General features: G+C 44.1%; 1 protein-coding gene across 1 annotated transcript in view; it reads left to right on the top strand.

The window, feature by feature from the left end:
• The window catches only part of RpLP0-like (ribosomal protein LP0-like), a 96,633-nt gene that overhangs the window by 36,489 nt on the left and 42,064 nt on the right, over positions 1–18,080 (top strand). The window contains exon 4 of the mRNA XM_075690840.1: positions 467–616. Coding sequence (XP_075546955.1) covers positions 467–616 — 150 coding nt within the window. The remainder of the gene's footprint in view (positions 1–466; positions 617–18,080) is intronic.

Raw genomic sequence — 18,080 nt, 5'->3', positions numbered from 1 at the left:
TTATAAAAGGGATAAGAAAAGAGCTGATTGGGTGAGGGAACAAACGTGAGTTAATGATATCTTAGTTGAAATCAAGAAAAAGAAATGGGCATGGGCAGGGCACATAATGAGGAGGGAAGATAACCGATGGTCATTGAGAGTTACGGAATGGATTCCAAGGGAAGGGAAGCGTAGCAGGGGGCTGCAGAAAGTTAGGTGGCGGATGAGATTAAGAAGTTTGCAGGAACAACATGGCCACAATTAGTACATGACCGGGGTAGTTGGAGAAGTATGGGAGAGGCCTTTGCCCTGCAGTGGGCGTAACCAGGCTGATGATGATGATGAAAACTTACAGGCATATGATGGAGTCGCTGGGCAGTAATGATAACTGCACATTTCTGTGGAATTTCTTTGTCTTGCAGTGGACCTAATTAATGATGATGATTGTGGTTAAATGGTTGGTGGTGGGACTCTTGCACATCTGCAGGTTCTACTTTGGCAAGAACAAGGTGATGAGCGTGGCCCTTGGCCGGTTCATCGACGAAGACCACCGTGGGAACCTGCACAAAGTCAGCGAGCGACTACGTGGCCAGTGCGGCCTCTTCTTCACCAACGCGCCCAAGGAGAAAGTTCTTGAGTGAGTGGCGCCCTCTTGTGGCACTTTGTACATCTTGTGCCTGGGGGACCGGTTTCAAGTGTACTTGTGAAACTGCTTGAAACAGTAAGGAATATATCCCTTTCAGGCGCTGTGTGCACGATAGCACGCTCCAAGATGGTACATCTACTGCGCTGATGACAATAATGAACAAGAAGGGAGCCGAGGGGCTCGATTTTTGTTAATCATAATCATATAAAGCCAACAGTCAATGAAGCCGAGAAAAGCATAAGGAAAATTAGCTGTGGTTGAAATTGAAATGTAGAAAATAATAAAGAGGGGAAAATGGAAATGAAAGTGGACGAAAAGATAATGTGTCGCCTGCAGGGACTGAACCCACAACCTCTACATTACACGTGTGTTGCTACGGCGACAGGTATCAATTCGTCCGCTAACTTGGGTATTTATGTTTTTACTAGATCTAGCCCTGGGACTGCTAGCCAGTGCCACTGAGGGCCATTGTGGGCAGATGTCGAACATCCTTTCCTGCCCGGTGGCATCACGTAGCACGTGAACTTGGGAGAGCATGCACATGGCTGATAAACCCTCGTACGCTGCCTAATGACATCAAGGCCGCCAGATTCGAGACCCTCGCTCAAAATATAATTGAAAATAATTATATTTAAAATATGTTGCAAGCATCTCGAGACGCTTCCAGTTAGACCTATGCTTCAAGTTTGAATACTTCATGTAAGGTGTTTTAGTAAAAGGAGTTGGAAGGGATCTTCAGCTTGTCATGGAGCGGGTTCTTCTTTTTTTTTTCATTTTCACAAAGTTTTACATCCTGCATATTTTTCAAGTGGCTGGACAGCTGCCTTCTAGTGTGCTAGACATGAAATAGTTGATCTTCTCATATCTGAACTTTCTCTTGAGAGTTCTTGCATGAAGTCTACATTTTCATAAACTTGATAAACTCACTGAAGTAAAGAAAATTCTTAATCTTTTCTGCAGTAGCATGCTTTTCATGCTTATGAAGATGCCAAAAATGGGGTGAAATTAAATTTTCAATGAAAAGGATAATTAGCACCTTGCGAGGGCAATTGACAATGAAACCAAGGAATGAGTGGAAAATAAATAACTAGAATACCTATGTTCAAATTGCTTAATTGTCAGAGTTCACTTTACAATAAACATGATATTCCTAATAAAGCAACTGGGGAGTGGAATTAGTGGAAAAGACAAGTTTGCCATCAATGGACGCTGAACTTACAATCCATGCATGACCTACCATTGGAACAGTTCTCTCTTTGTGCACTTTCTGGGGTATTTGTAGGCTTCCCTTCCATTCACCAACCATCTAGAGTCTTGGTACATAAATTTGGCACAACAGCTCTGCTTTTTTCAACATTATATTCATTTTTTCATGTCTCTATGACCAGCAGGCAACCAGTTGTAATTTAAATCTTCCTTACTGGTAGAATGTTTACAGACAATTATTAAAATTTTATACTATGGTGAGGTGGAATAACTCTACTCTTGAAATAAAACTTTTTGGAAATCTTACCATCTGATCATGAATTATAGTATTGTCATTGAGTAATGTTTCTCTCGTAATGAATTATGCTTGGTCAACTTAATGTCATATGTACCTGCAATTCATTTTCTCTAATGAGAAAGCTAGCTGCAAAGACTGTGTGGTGCCAGCAGTCACCAACACAGCAACAAAAGGCCACTCTAGGCACTAGAGCGCTGAGCAGCACGTGAGAAGAGATGGACCGGTGAGAACCAAAAGGCTCGTTTAATTAGGCATGCTTGCTTTTTAAAAAATGGGCACTTCATAACAATGATTGTTCACTGCAGGATGTTACTTTTTAAAAAAGTTTTGCAGTGATGCTAACCGATTGATGGCACCCCTCTTGTGCAAGAAGCTGCCTCGGTCTCAGTGCAGTAGCACGGTATGTTAGTGGTACTGTACTATGGTGTCAGCTAGTACAAAACAGGGGTAATTGGAGACCGATGAGAAAGGCCTTTGTCCTGCAGTGGACGTGAAATAAGCTGATAATGATAATGACACAGTGTGAACTGTTACACAATAAGGGTCCAGGGCAACAGTTTCAGACTTCTGGAAAAGAGATGCACAGATTAAGCAACAGTTAAGCAGAAACTGTTGTAGACCTTGTATCCCGAGCCATATATGTACTGGTGAAACAAGCACATTGATTACAAGCTAATGCACAAATACGGTGTACACATGTGTCAGTAACTGACTGAAGAGGCAGCACAAAATTTAATTTGGAGGCTTAGCTAAGAGATAAGCAAGCATGCTACACCACTTGATCGCTCTGCTTGTATTCCATTGTGCATAGAAAATGCTCTTTATGCACTTGCTTTTCTTGCTATATTGACCAGTGATGTAATGTGTACATGCATATTCATTTCTTGGTGTGCCTTCTGTTGTTGCTCAAATAGAGAGATTTGCCTCTTTAAGCTGCAGATCTTAACAGTTGACTCATCTTTTTTGTTTCATAATGGAAAGTAAATAATACGCTAGATTGATTTTCACCAGAAAATGAGGTAGTGGTACGGTATTCATAGATAAGGTATACCGAAAGAAGGATGAACAAATTTTGCGACATATTAGACATTGTAATAATTTTTCCATGCACAGTGAGAGGTTAGTTTCAAGTGGGAGGGTTAGGGAGCCAAGTAATAATGGCATTTCGCTGTGTAGCTGCAGTGTTACATGCTGGGAATTCCCCCTTCTGTCAAGAAGTTTTCATTCAGGATCCAAGAAGGTCAGAGGGCGGTGTCTTGGGACTGCAAGGAATGTTTCAGAACTGTGGAGGAAATAAGGAACATCGCTCTAACAAAGAAGGGATTAGAAAATGATACCAATTTTCCTGCTTAATACAACTATGACTGAAAGAACAGTAATTTCCAGGTCACCTTGGCAGCTCTACACTGTATATGATCAGTTTCTATCTCACAGCAGGGCTTTCAAATTATTGTTTGCAGTAGAAGCTCATTGATACGACCCTGTTATGTACCCAATTGAGCTATGCTTATTTTTTACCAGTTCATACATTCCCGGAAAACACGATCTTTTTGCACGAATGTTCAGTACATTGCCACACTGTGAGCATAGAATGTGTGTATTCATGTGCTAGATCTCGTGTAAACAAGAGAAGGCACGAGGCATACATGATTGAGAACCGTAGCCGCCCATTGCATCAGCTACCCCACAATGCTCACCCGCCCATCTCACGTGAAAACACCAACGTACACTCAATTCCTTATTCCAGTACCAGCAAATTTACTCCCTGGTCATCGCACGCCGCATTTACAGTTATCGCCACTAACCCTATTGCGATAAGCATCGATCTTCACCTACCTATTTTGCAGCACATAAAGCATGGCGCCATTGATAGCGTGCTGCATGCTTTTAGTTGGCGATAACCCAAACGTGCCACTGTTACCTGCTGCAGGTGGTGCGATGCGAGGGCCACATTTCACTCTGGTGGCATCGTCAGCATTGTAATTCGACATTACCCACCAGCTCAATTTCTTTTCGGTTTCCCATCACCGTCTTAAACACGCTACAGAATACAAAAACTGCAACAACATGTCTAGAGTCACTGAAGCCTCACCAGCTCGACGCATATCAGCGCCTCGTGCCACAACACTTCGCATTGTGTAGAGACTACTAATGTTCAGTCTGTAAAATTTTTAGTTAGTTCTAATCGTACATTTTCCCATTCAGTACGTTCTTTTTCTTTAATTTTTTTTTATAGCGTACAAACAAGATTCTACTGTATCTAAAGAAAACTTGCTACCAAGAAATTGTTTGGTGCAGACCTCAGCTGCTAATAGGAAAGTAAGAGTGTGTGATTCACCATGATGATTATTGTGGTCTTCTCTTTTGACATTTCTGGTCAGAATAGCGCACAATGCCTAACCGATACAAAAAGGAAGAGAAAAAGCCTAACGATAAACAGCATATGCATTGTCCTGCTGTCTGCGACATTTAAAGTCGTTTTTTCATCATTGAAGCTGCAGCTAGGTAGAGGTTTCACAGTTGTGCCTTGACTGCTGCATGCTTCCACAAATACCAGAACCTTGGTAAATGTTTGCGCCATCTGTTTGACGAATGCACTAGCTTCCACGATGTAGCATGCTGTGCTCAATATTCTCTTTTGCCCTCCCCACATGCCCTGCACTGCACATTTGTGTCGTCTAAGGATTGGTTGAAGCAGTGACAATACATTTTTGTATGTAACGCTTCCTTCTGGGCTTCAAACAGAGGCATACTGCCAGTGCTGTTATCGTACAGCTGCTCCGCAGAGATTGTAGTCTTGTGGGCTGTGTAGAGGGCTAGGCTGGATTTTTGCTCGATTTCCGTCTGCCACTGCAAATCCCCGCCAGAAATTCAATGGAATGGAATTCAATATTTTCAATGGAAAAATATTTCAGAACTACGAATTTCAATACAGCACATATTTCAGAATAACTCACATAGTTTATTTTCCCCTTTATAACCAAGGAACATCAGTATTGCGAACTCTGCTAAAAGTAACAGCGCCGCATGAAACATACTGCGAGTGCAGTAGCTATCATCATCACCATGTCGAGTGCCAACTGCTTCACCACAAACTTCACCAAGAACTTCACAACAAAGGTTTAGCAATGTTCGCGTGATATCCAACGATGAATGCAGCTAGTGACGGCGCCAAGAAGGAGCAGAAGCAGTTTTTGCTGCAGGACACATTGGACATATTGCAGGAAATCGATGCAGGGAAAAAGCGAATCGACGTGTGCAGACAGCGTGGCATTACCCCATCAACCGTCGCAACCATTTTGAAAGGCCGAGACAAGATCGTCAAGCTTCACCGAGAATCGCAACTCGCTGCTACGAGGAAGCGGCTGTGACTGGGAAACTTTCAAAATGCAAACCAAGCTGTTCTCATGGGGTTCAAAGATGCCAGACTGCAAAACGTTCCCATGTCTGGCCCAATGTTCCAAGAAAAAGCCCACAAATTTGCCGATGCATTTGAAATAACTGGGTGCGACGCCAGTGCGGGTTGGCTTTTCAGTTTCTGCCAAAGGAACGAAATAACTTGGCAGGTTGTCTCGGGCGAGGAAAAGGCTGCTGACAGAGAAAGCGCGAATTCCTGATGCAATGATTGTTTTCTAGAGTGGGCTGAATCATACTCTGAAGACAATATTTTCAATGCGGATGAAACCGCATGTTTTTATCAGCTCCTCGGACAATGCACTTCAGTAGGCAGCAGTGCAAAGGAGGAAAGAAGTCGCATCTTCGCGTGACAGTCCTGCTCTGCCGCAATGCAACAGGCATGAAGAAAATTAAACCACTCGTCATCGGCAAGTACGTGAAGCCTCGCCGCGTGAAAAACGTCATGTCGTTACCGTATGACTGCCGCGCTAATAAACGAGCCTGGATGACCAGAGAACTCTTTTCCCAAGTGGCTCATCAAACTTGACGACCAAATGAGCAGGGATGACCAAAGAATTCTACTGGTTCTCGACAACTGCTCTGCTCACATTGCGAATGTTCACTTGACGCACGTTCGCTTGGAGTTTCTGCCGCCAAACATCACTTCCTTGCTGCAACCCCTAGACCAGGGCATTATAAAGAGTGTGAAAGTAGAATTTTGTAAGCGCCTCATGCAGCGGTTGATTATCAATTTCTGCCTAAAGCAGCCGACTGCAATCAATATTCGTCAGGCAGCGGAAATGCTCACAGGAGCTTGGTGGAACTTGAAGGCGGACTTGAAGGCAACTGCTGGTGAAAAGCAGGGCTTTTCTGAAGCTGTGCATTTCTGAAGCTAAAGTGGCAATTTCTTCTTTTCTAGCAAAGTGATTAGGTGATCGATGGTTGCTTGTAGTTTAAGTGCATGATTTCTCAATAAACTGGTTCCTCGTGGAACTGGCTTTGTTCCCTTGTTGATGTTCTGCACGTTCTTTACAGCCTTGTTGCTTGCATTGTGTGAGAAGAATGGGCACCGATGCATCACACAGGGAACAGCGCTGGGCACAGCTGGAGTGGATATCTGAGCCAGTTGGTCGTTCACAATGGGCAAAACACTGCTTTACAACAACATACATTGTTTTCGAGAAATCATACTGCAAGTCAAGGGGGGATTCACAACAAAGCTGTTGTGAAATTCATTTATTATAACCGAGAGACTTGATTCTAATCTTTTGTACTCTCCCGCTTTTCTCTTCCCTCTTCTTCAACCAGGTAGAATGGTGTCCAATTTAACAAACAATTTGTCGTCTGTTCATCCTTCTTTGTTGCGTGCTTCTTATATCTTTTTATTCCACAATAATATCAGTGCTTATTCTGTGCTTTCTTCGTGTCCCTGGTCACATGCACTATTCTCGCCCATAAGCTCTGCACAGGTGCTGCTATTCGTTGTTGTTGAGTCGTGTTCGACTGCTAGTGGCACCACGGATAATTACCTTCCAGTGCAGTCTCTTTAGCACTTTCCTGTCCACGCCTATTCCCATTGATGGCCCACAATTGATGTTTGCAAATTTGAATGTTGCTTTCCGGGCACTCTCGGACATCGCATTTCTGCTAATTCTGATTCAGGGGTATTAGACAGAAATGTTTGCTCCTGTCATCTTACTTTTCACTGTATGTAACTTGTTCTGGGGCATGGTTCTGGCATTCTAAGTACATGCTCTTTGTGTGCCAAGCTTTTCTTTAAGCACAGGCAACATGAGTCCTTGGATTTCCCGAAGGCATCGATTCAGGTACGATGAGACACTTACCTACTTAACAAAGCTATGTGGGCTTTAGTCGCTCAGTGGCTGTATGGTGAACTTTCACTGCATGAAAAAGTAATGTCTTCGAGAATTGAGCTCAAATGTAGCGATGCCCTGTAACACCCTATGAAGGAGCATTACACACCACACTGTGATGGTGTAGATCTTTTCACTGTAATAGGTTCTGAAACCTGGTCAATACAGACCGATTTAGGAAATAAAATATGAAGTGTATACTCTGTGAAACACACACACGTTTATATCAATTCAGCAACATATAACTTGCAGCAAACATTACTGTGCAACACTTCTATGTATGGAGTCTCTAACTAGTCTGCGCCCTACAGAATTAGGTCATTGAATGTCGCACTTCGCCATATGATTCGATGTAGGGTGTCTGAAAAGGTCACGGCCAGAATGGTACGGGCATCGCAAGCGCTTCTGCCGAGGCACCCAGCTGGAGGCGGGCAGTGAGACGTGTCACGACGGAGCAGGAACGTAGGCCAGGAGGAAAGTCCAGGATCATAGGGGCTGTGGCCTGTGCTCCGCTGGATGCCCTGGTGTTCCTGTATATGCTCCCGCAGGGAGCAGAGTTCCGCATAGGTCCGGCATTATTTTCAAGCTATGCAGTGAAGCAGCTTCTCGCGAGTGCAGGAAGCAAATGGCGCACGGTGTTCCATTTGCTTTTTTGTCTGCTGGTCGCAAGCTACATACGGCAATTGTTTACAAGTGCTGAGCAAGATGGCACCTTTTAATACAGGCTATAGGCTCGACCCATTGGTGCAGCCAGAGTGAAATAGGGTTGCAACTACCCGAAATTTTTAGTTTGCATATGTGCGTGTATATATATGCAGATATAAAGACGCACACATGAACTTGCATATAGGGGGTAGGACCCCCCTCAATCCCCACAAAACAAATTCTGACTACACCCGTGGCTCAAACAGCTCAAAAGCTCGTGTGCAAACACGCATTAGCTTGCAACAGAAAGTGGCGCAATGTTTTTCAGCATGCATATGAAGTTTTCACGCCGGGGCTGGAAGGCAACAAATGTTTTAAAGGATACTTAAAGAAAATTTCACACATGTTAAGTGGACAATTATGTGAGTGCATTTTGGCTGCCGAAAAGCCGATAATGATTGTCGCCAAGCAAACTATCGTGCATGCAATTATGTCAGTGACCGTTAATCTAGCATCATTTAGCACTATCCGCCATTCACAGCAGCTGCATGTTTTCGATACATGCAGTGCAGACATGTAGATTTAAACGCATTTCAAATGGTCACATGTGCACACTCTATGCAAAGCTTACTTTTATGATTCATTCATACTGCATACTAAACAGCTGCTTCATAGCAGCAAATCTGCAAGTGGAAAAAGATTCAAGATACAGGAGCTTCTAGATTAAAAATTACTCGTACAAGGGAATGGTTGACCAATGGCCGCTGGCAGCAGGGCAAGATTGCTGGTTCTTGGAGCCCTGGGGGGCAGAATTCAAAGCAACTGGAAAGGCAACAGGCTATTAACAGTAACAAGAGGTCATTTTTATTGCAGTAATCACATAAAGATGGGGCAAACTTCCCAAAGTGGAGGAAGGTGGTGGGGAGGGGCACTGGGCCTCCCTGCCTATATAGTTTTCTCATATCAGCTCTGTCATCCCCCTATTTTGATTTTTTCATGTAACCCGATTAAAACAATTATCAGTTATAACAATGGCATTTTCGTGGCACTTGAATCTAAATCTACACTACACTACACTACACTAATCTACACTAAAAATCTTACAACAACCCCTCATGCCAGGCAAACTCATCTCAGCATTAACAGGGTGTTACTTGAGTAAATGTTGCTTTAGTGTAAATAAGCCCACCTCACCTCTGTAAACAAGGCGAATGCACCTCGCATATCCTAAAGCCCCTGCATCTACGCGTCACCGCCGCTTTCTTAAGTAGCGACAACCTTTGTTGTGCGCCGCCTTTTCCCCTCACACCAAATCCGGTTCCGGCATTTCTGGTTTAAAAATTTCCGGTTCCGGCGTTTCCGCTTCCTGGAGTTGCGCTGCGGGAATTCCCACTTTGACTGCTGTTAGACGATGGTGAGATGCCTGCGCGTGCTTAGCAGAGCTGTGGCAATCACCATAAGAAGAATGCAAAGGGGACAAGCTGTTGTATTCCGCTGAAGTAGTAGTTCGCGGTCGCTGTTGTCCAAATGCACGAAAAACAGCAGTGGTCTCCAAGCGCCTAGGCACTACATTCCACTGTACGTTGTCGCTCGTGCCACAACCCGTCGCAGATTGACGCGAAGCAGCGAACACGAGCAGATCGCTGGTTACAGTAGGCGGTGGTTCTTGGATGGAATCGCATTCACAGTTTCAACCGCAGCTCATGCAATTAAAGCCTCTCCAGCGGCGCGAAAGTAAACAACGCTAAAAAACAAAGTGTCACTTCCACTCGGAACAGGAAGCTGCAGCTACGTAAGTTCCGCTTGACGCCAGAAGCTAAGGGGGCAAGTGGGAGAGGACAGTGGAGGAGGAGGGCAGGTTGGCGGTACTTAACCTGGTCGGCGGAAACGTGTATGGAGGGGCTTTAGCATGTCCTGGTCCCTTTCGGAGCTGGCCAGTCCGCATACACAGTAGCCATATATAGCCACTGGCGTACGTCTGTCTGTCTGCTCGGCACCACGTACAAAGCTTTGCCACTTTCTGTGTGGTTTGTGCACTTTGGTACGCTGCACCCGTCATACTGGTATACAAGTGTCAATATAATGTGTTTCGTATCAGCTCAACAAGGTCCTTGACTTATATCATTGAATACCGAACCTACAGCCCGGAACCGATGAATGCAACGCACACTTGAGGGTCCGTTGATTGTAAGGTCGATGGCCCTGACAGAAACGAGTAGATGTCGCGCCCGTAAAGTTGGCTTCACAGTGGCGCAGTTGAATATTTGACGTCATTTTCCACGACGTGATAGTGCTCGGTGATTGTGGTGTGAGCGGCGCCGGAAAAGTTATGCACAACTGTGCTCCCCTCGGGAGCATATACAGGAACGCTAGGATGCCCCGCGAACGGACACCGGCTTCAGTGGTTAAGCCATAGGCTCGGGAGCACCAGGCATAGGCAGAAGCCCAGACCCATTGTCCAAACAGGTTGCTTCTTCTACCACTGCTGCCTTCTTCTCTCGGCTTCTTCCCTCACAATGGCACCACTCTCGGGTTCTACGCTTGCGCCGCGAGGCTCTGCGCAGACTTTTTTTTTTTTCACCTTTTTCGGGTGTCAGTGCACGGTCCTGCGCGTGCCTTCATCGTTGCCATTGTCATCTTTGCCTTCCATTTGCGACACAACATGTGCACCTGATGGTACATAGTCAACTGCCATTGCTATCCTGTCATCTTGTCGTTGTTGTGTTATTGTCATACCACAGTAATGTCATCAGAGTCATCATCTTATTCAGGAATAAATGTAATGTTCATTGTACCCATAAGATTTGGAAGTGTTCTTTCACTTCCAGTTGAACAAAATTAACAAAGGCTATTATACCTTGTTAACTGCTTTGCACAGTGAATGAATTAAGTGTGCGAAAGGTGTCATCTTTCAGTAATCTTTTGTTGGGTCTTTTGTTGTTGTTGTTTTCTGAATAAAAACATTTAAATTGCACTTAAGCTACTTGTATGTGAGGTTAGAGCAGCTGAAATTAGTTTCACACCATTTTCAGCCCTGTGGTAAAGTTTGTGGGTTTTGTACGAAAATGCAAAATGGGCATTTGATGTGAAACAACACCTTTATAATCCATATGAAAAACTACGTCATTTGACGGAAAGGTGGACAATCTTGCATCTTTTATCAGCCCGCAAATCAGCTGACAAAGAAGCTCAAGAACAAGTTAAGGATCGCGCAAAGAGCGATGGAATGAATAATGTCAGGCCTGACGTTAAGAGACAGAAAGCAGTGCGAATCAGAGAGTGAAGGGGGGTAGCCGATATTCTAGTTGACATCAAGAGAAAAGAAGGGAGCCGGGCAGCCCATTTAATGCATAGAAAAGATAACCGATGGAACATTAGAGTTATAGAAGGGATGCCAAGAGAAGGGAATTGCAGTTGAAGATGGCAGAAAACTATTTGGTGGGATGAAATTAGGAAATTCACAGGCGCAAGTTGGAATCAGTTGGCGCAGGACAGGGGTAACTGGAGATTGCAGGGAGAGGCCTTCGTCTTACAGTGGAGATAAAATAGGCTGATGGTGATGTGATGATGATGAAATAAGCTGGTATTACAGAAATTATGACTGAGGTTTCTGTGCTTGAGTTAATGCACCTGTGCATCTTGGAGTGTTCAGCTCAAGGCCGCAAGTTTGATCCGAGCCGTGGTGGCCACATTTCGATAAAGGCAAAATGCAAAAACACTCGTGTAGCTATGGCACATGGTAAAAAACCCCAAGTATTCATAATTAATTTGGAGTCCCCTACTACAATGTGCCTCGTAATCAGATTGTGATTGGGGCACATAAAATCCCAGAATTTAATTTTAATGTTGGAGTGTTCAGCACCTTTGAAAAGTAGTACATGTGCAGAGCATTATCTCCTAAGTGATAATGGCGCATAGAGAATCGCACATCACATCAGAATCCTTTTTCTTCTTAAACATTTCATTCCTATTTAGGGGCTCCAAAATAGTATACTATTGAACCCTGCAATAAAAAATTTGCGGGGAAAGTGCAAGAATGTTGCTTTTACCAGACTTTAGTTGTTGCGGAATGGGACAACACAGGCAGGGAATGCACTGCAAAAGAACACTTTTCTGTTGAAATTTTGTTAGCCTACATTGCCCCCACGCGTCAGTCAGTGATGGCAGGATTTAAGTCAGCACCGGGTTCGAGGTCTACGGGCATCCACTGGAGGACCACTTTTGCTTGCGTGGAATTCTGTTGCTCTTACTGTACATGTGTACCGCCTCCAGTGCATGCTGTCACCCGTAGATGCTGAAGCCGAAGTCTCACGAAATGCCCATTGGGAGGTACAGAAACCAGCATTCTTGAGGTAGGGGACGTGTAATCTCAGACGACTGCTTTCAGGGTCACAATGCGGTCGCAGTTCTCCACTGCAGGGCGAAGGCCTCTCCCTGCCATCTCCAATTACCCCTGTCCTGCGCCAACTGATTTCCACTAGCACCATCAAATTTCCTAATTTTGTCGCAACGTACTGCACTGCCGTCCTCTACTGCACTTCCCTTCTCTTCGTACCCATTCTGTAACCCTAATGGTCCAATAGTTATCTAATCTGTGCATTACATGACCTGCCCAGTGCCAATTTCTCTCTTAATGTCAATTAGAATATTGAGTTGAATCGAATATATCTTTATTTCCAACAGATTGGGAGAGACAGGGAAGAAAAGCTGCAAGTGCAGCTTGAAAAAACACCCTGCCCCCTATGACCACAAGACATGGGCAGCGCGGAGCTGCCGCGTGTTTTTAACAATACAAAAATACAGTTTTACAAGAATGCATGAGAAGCACTAAGTGAAAAGTGAGTAGTTGCACGTAATGAAGTTACAAAATGTTTCACATATGACAATGTTTCACATATCGTCTATACCCGTTTGCTCTCTGATCCAAACCGTTCTCTTTCTGTCTCTTAAAGTTATGCCTAGCATTCTTCGTTCCATCACTCTTTGTGCAGTCCTTAACTTGTTCTCAAGCTTCTTTGTCAGTCTCCAAGTCTCTGCCTCATATTTCAGCATCAGGTAATATGCACTGATTGTGTACCTTCCTTTTCAATGATAACGGGAAGCTTCCAGTCAGTAGCTCACAATGTCTGCCATATGCGATCCAACCCATTCTTATTCTTCTGTGAATTTCCTTCTCATGGTCAGGGTTCCCTGTGATTAGTTGTCCTAGGTAAACGTACCCCTTCACAGACTCTAGAGGCTGACTTGCGATCCTGAACTCCTGTTCCCTTGCCCGGTTCCCTTGCCCGGATTATCTTTGTCTTCTGCAGTATTAATATTCAACTCCCACTCTTACACTCTCCCTGTTAAGGTCCTTAATCATTTGTTGCAACTCGGCCGCAGTGTTGCTGAATGTCATCGGCAAACCGAAGGTTGCTGAGGTATTCGCCGTCGATCCTTGCTCCTAAGCCTTCCCAGTTTAATAGCTTGAATACTTCCAAGCATGCAGTGAGTAGCATTGGAGAGATAGTGTCTCCTTGTCTGACCCCTTTCTTTATAGGTATCTTCCTACTTTTCTTGTGTAGAATTAAGGTGGCTGTGGAATCTAGATATTTTCCAGGGTATTTACGTAAGCGGTCTGTACTCCTTGATTATGCAATGCCTCTATGACTGCTGGTATCTCTACTGAAACAAATGCTTCTTCATAATCTATGAAAGCCATTAGAGAGGCTTATTGTACTCTGTGGATTTCTTGATAACCTGATTAATCACATGGATGTGATCTATTGTAGAGTATCCCTTCCTGAAGCCAGCCTGTTCCCTCGGTTGGCTAAAGTCCAGTGTCGCCCGTATTCTATTGCAGATTATTTTGGTAAATATTTTATATAATACTAAGAGTAAGCTAATGGGCCTATAATTTTTCGGTTCTTTAACGTCTCCCTTTTTGTGGATTAGTATAATGTTTGCATTCTTCCAGTTTTCTGGGACCTTTGTAGTCAATAAACACTTCGTATAGAGAGCCACCAGTTTTTCTAGCATTATGTCTCCTCCATCTTTGATTAAATTGACTGTTACTTTATCTTCTCCTGCCCCTTTTCCCCGTTTCATGTCTTGCAAGATCCTTCTGACCTCACCTCTAGTTGTAGGAGGAGTTTCTGTATCCTGTTCATTACTGTTTCTAACGGAGGTATCCTGATTCCTCTGGGTACTGTACAGGTCAGTATAGAATTCTTCCGCTTCTTTTACTAATATTTGAGATTGGTGATATTACCCTGCTTATCTTTCAATGCATACACTTTGGTTTGTCCTATGCCAAGTTTCTTTCTCACTGATTTCAGGCTGCGTCCATTTTTTACGGCTTCTTCAGTCATTCTCACCTTATATTTTTGAATATCACTTATTTTCGCTTTGTTGATCAGTTTTGACAGTTCCTCGAATTCTATCTTATCTCTTGAGTTGGACACTTTCATTCTTTGTTGTTTCTTTATTAGGTCCTTTGTTACTTGGGAGAGCTTGCGTACTGGTTGGCTTGGTGCCTTGCCTCCCACTTCAATTGCTGCCTCTAAAGCCAGCCTCGTTACGGTTTCATTCAGTCGTGATATTTGAAAGTTTTTGGAAACAGGTAATCGACAAACATGATAGCTGCCATGACATGCTTCCAGTGGCCTCGCAACATGCTGTGATGGTATGTTTCGTGATTTAAGTGAGAAGGAAGTGTATTTAAGCACTTTCTTTAATTCAGTTAGTTACACGTGTATGTAAAATGGGGTCTAATGATTCGGCAAATTTCATTGAGGTGGGATTGCAGCTTAGTGACGTTTCGTTTTAAAGAGATATGAAATGCATTGAATAATATTGGGGTTCGCCAGGGATACGAAAGTATTTAGGCTTCGACTGTATTCTGATATCACAGCGATTGGCTAGAAGAAGTTAAAGGGACTTTGGGTGAAGAAAAACCAGATAGGCGCTGGTACCTGGTGATCTAGCAAAGCAGACGCGCACTGGAGCCAATGAAGGAATGCTCTTTATTCCAGAGCGCGCACGCTTATATAGCTTTTGCCGAGACGCTGGCGGCATTTCCGAGACGCTAGCGACACCGAGGTTGGGGAATTGGGGTGGAGTCGCTTCAGGTGTATGGCAAGCAGGTCCCTTTTGTTGTGGTGTTGCTGGCTCCTGCTGTCTGTCTTCGACAGATGGAGCTGGTGCAGGCGAGTGAGATTCCGCTGGAGGGAGTGTCTGCCAAGTTCTTGGGAATGGCACAGGAAGAGGAATCACTGGCTGCTCAGGAACAGGAAACGTTGCCTCTACCCAGGCACGTACCCAGGGGGGAGCCCGGGGGGGGCCCGGGCCCCCCCCCCCTCCCCACCCACGCCACCACTCCTCACACATTCCTAAAGCGCCGCCAGATCAATGTTTAGACTTGGCAGCTGTTCATCGGTCAGCATTATGCTGCCTTGTTCACTCCTTTTAGATGGCGGTAGTTATCGGCCTCTCTTGTAATGTGAAGGACAGTTTTCTCATAGATTCCGCACCCGCGCAATTAACTCGAGATGTGTTCAGTTGTGACCATCTATTCAACCGTCACGCCCATAGCTGTTGCTTTTGTTAGTTCAACCTCCTTTGTTTAGGCTGATCCTGGGACCAGGAGGGGGATGCGGCTGTTACTCAGCTGGTCTGTACTCTCATGGAATGAGTTGCGGCCAGAGAAAACGCCAATTGCGTTTAACTTTTCCCTTTGCTTCATTATTTCCTTGAGTTACGGCTCGCCGCGACGCTGGCAGATGCCCGGAACCATTTACACGTGATATGGGTTAGATAAGGTGGGAAATAAAATAATGTGAAAGAGAGTCCATCATGAAACCCTGCAATAACCCTTAACCCATAAGCAAGATGACTGTCGCCCGTTACCTCGTCTGTTTTTCCCTAATTGTATAGCACTTTTCGTGCAAAATTGGTAACCGGAAACAAAAATCGCAAGGAGTTGAGAAATTAAGCGATCTACTAAGGGAGAGAGCCAAGGCAACAACCAAACTGCAAGCAAAAGCGAATAATAAAAAAGTTAACCATTGTTTATGAGAATATTTATGGATCAACATCTTTTTATTTAAAAAGGAAGTAGAGAAAACGCCGCCGGAAGTGGAGAACAATTACTTGTTTTGAATGATGCTTCTACAATTATCGGTCGAACCGCCTCACCTAGCCACTTTTCTGCTGTGCTTATGTGGGTGTTTTTCTAACCTTTCGTGGTGAGCGCAGTACGTCGAGAATCGCAGAGTCCTGCGCTCTACGTGGTTGTATGGGACTGGTGGCCGCACAGCGTTACGCAATTCGCGGAACTGTCAAAACTGATCAACAAGGCGAAAATAACTGATATTCGAAACTATATCATGAGAAAGACTGAAGAAGCCGTAAAAAATGAACGCAGCCTGAAATCAGTAAAAAAGAAACCTGGAATAGGACAAACCATGATGTATGCACTAAAAGATAAGAAGGATAATATCATCAGCAATCTCGAAGATATAGTAAAAGCAGCGGAAAAATTTTAAGCTGACCTGTATACAGTACCCAGAGGAGTCGCGATACCTCACTTAGAAACAGTAATGAACAGGATACAGAAACTCTTCTATAACTAGCGATGAGGTCAGAAGGGCCCTGCAAGACATGAAATGATAAAGATCGGGAGGAGAAGGTGGAATAACAGTCGACTTAATCAAGAATGGAGGAGACATAATGCTTGGAAAACTGGCAGCTCTTTATACGAAGTGTCCATCGACTGCAAGGGTCCCAGAAAACTGGAAGAATGCAGACATACTAATCCACAAAAAAGGGGACGTTAAAGAATTGAAAAATTATAGGTCTATTAGATTGCTCCCAGTATTATATAAAATATTTACCAAAATAATCTCCAATAGAATAAGGGCAACACTGGATTTTGTCAACCAAGAGAACAGGCTGGCTTCAGGAAGAGATACATTACAATGGATCACATCCATGTCATCAATCAGGTTATCGCGAAATCTGCAGAGTAAATAAGCCTCTCTATGTGGCTTATATAGATTACGCAAATGCATTTGATTCAGTAGAGATACCAGCAGTCATAGAGGCAATACGTAATCAAGGAGTACAGAACGCTTACGTAAAAAGCTTGGAAAATATTGCTACATGCGTGTGGTATTTGTTTGTTTGAACGAGGCGCGTGGGCGCCATCACTCCAGAAAAGAGAAGGAAGAACGAACTGGGCTCGCGCTGTGAATCTAACCGGTCAGCGCTGCAACCGTTGTTGTAAATATAATCTGTAAATAGCTTCTCGTCTTACTGACTCGTCCTTCGGGTAAGAATATCTACAGAGGTTCTACAGCTACCTTAATTCTACACAAGAAAAGCAGGGAGATACCTATAGAGAAAGGGGTCAGACAGGGAGACACAATTTCTCCAAAGCTATTCACTGCGTGCTTAGAAGAATTCAAGCTATTAAACTGGGGAGGCCTAAGAGTAAAGGTCGACGGCAAATATCACAGCAACCTTCGGTTTGCCGATGATATTGTTCTATTCAACGACAATGCAGACGGGTTACAACAAATGATTGGAGACCTTAACAGAGAGAGTCTAAGAGTGAGGTAGAATATTAATACGCAGAAGATGAAGATAATGATAAATAGCCGGGCAAAGGAACAAGAGATCAGGATCGCCAGTCGGCCACTAAAGACTTTGAAGGGCAACACTGGCTTTTTGTCAACCAAGGGAACAGGCTGGCTTCAGGAAGAGATACTTTACAATGGATTACATCCATGTCATCAATCAGGTTATCGCGAAATCTGCAGAGTACTACTGCAATGTGTACGTGTACCTAGGTCAATAAATCACAGAGATCCCTGATCATGAGAAGGAAATTCACAGAAGAATAAAAATAGGTTGGATCGCATACGGCAGAAATTGCCAGCTCCTGACTGGAAGCTTGCCATTATTACTGAAAAGTAAGGTGTGCAATCAGTGCATTTTGCCATGGGGCAGAGTCTTGAGAGCCAGTTAAGGACCACGCAAAGAGTGATCGAACGAA

This window comes from Dermacentor variabilis, chromosome 4 (genome assembly GCF_050947875.1).
Source record: "Dermacentor variabilis isolate Ectoservices chromosome 4, ASM5094787v1, whole genome shotgun sequence".
Taxonomy (NCBI): domain Eukaryota; kingdom Metazoa; phylum Arthropoda; class Arachnida; order Ixodida; family Ixodidae; genus Dermacentor; species Dermacentor variabilis.
The sequence above is the reverse complement of the archived record's forward strand: the minus strand, read 5'-3'. Positions and strand labels throughout refer to the sequence as shown.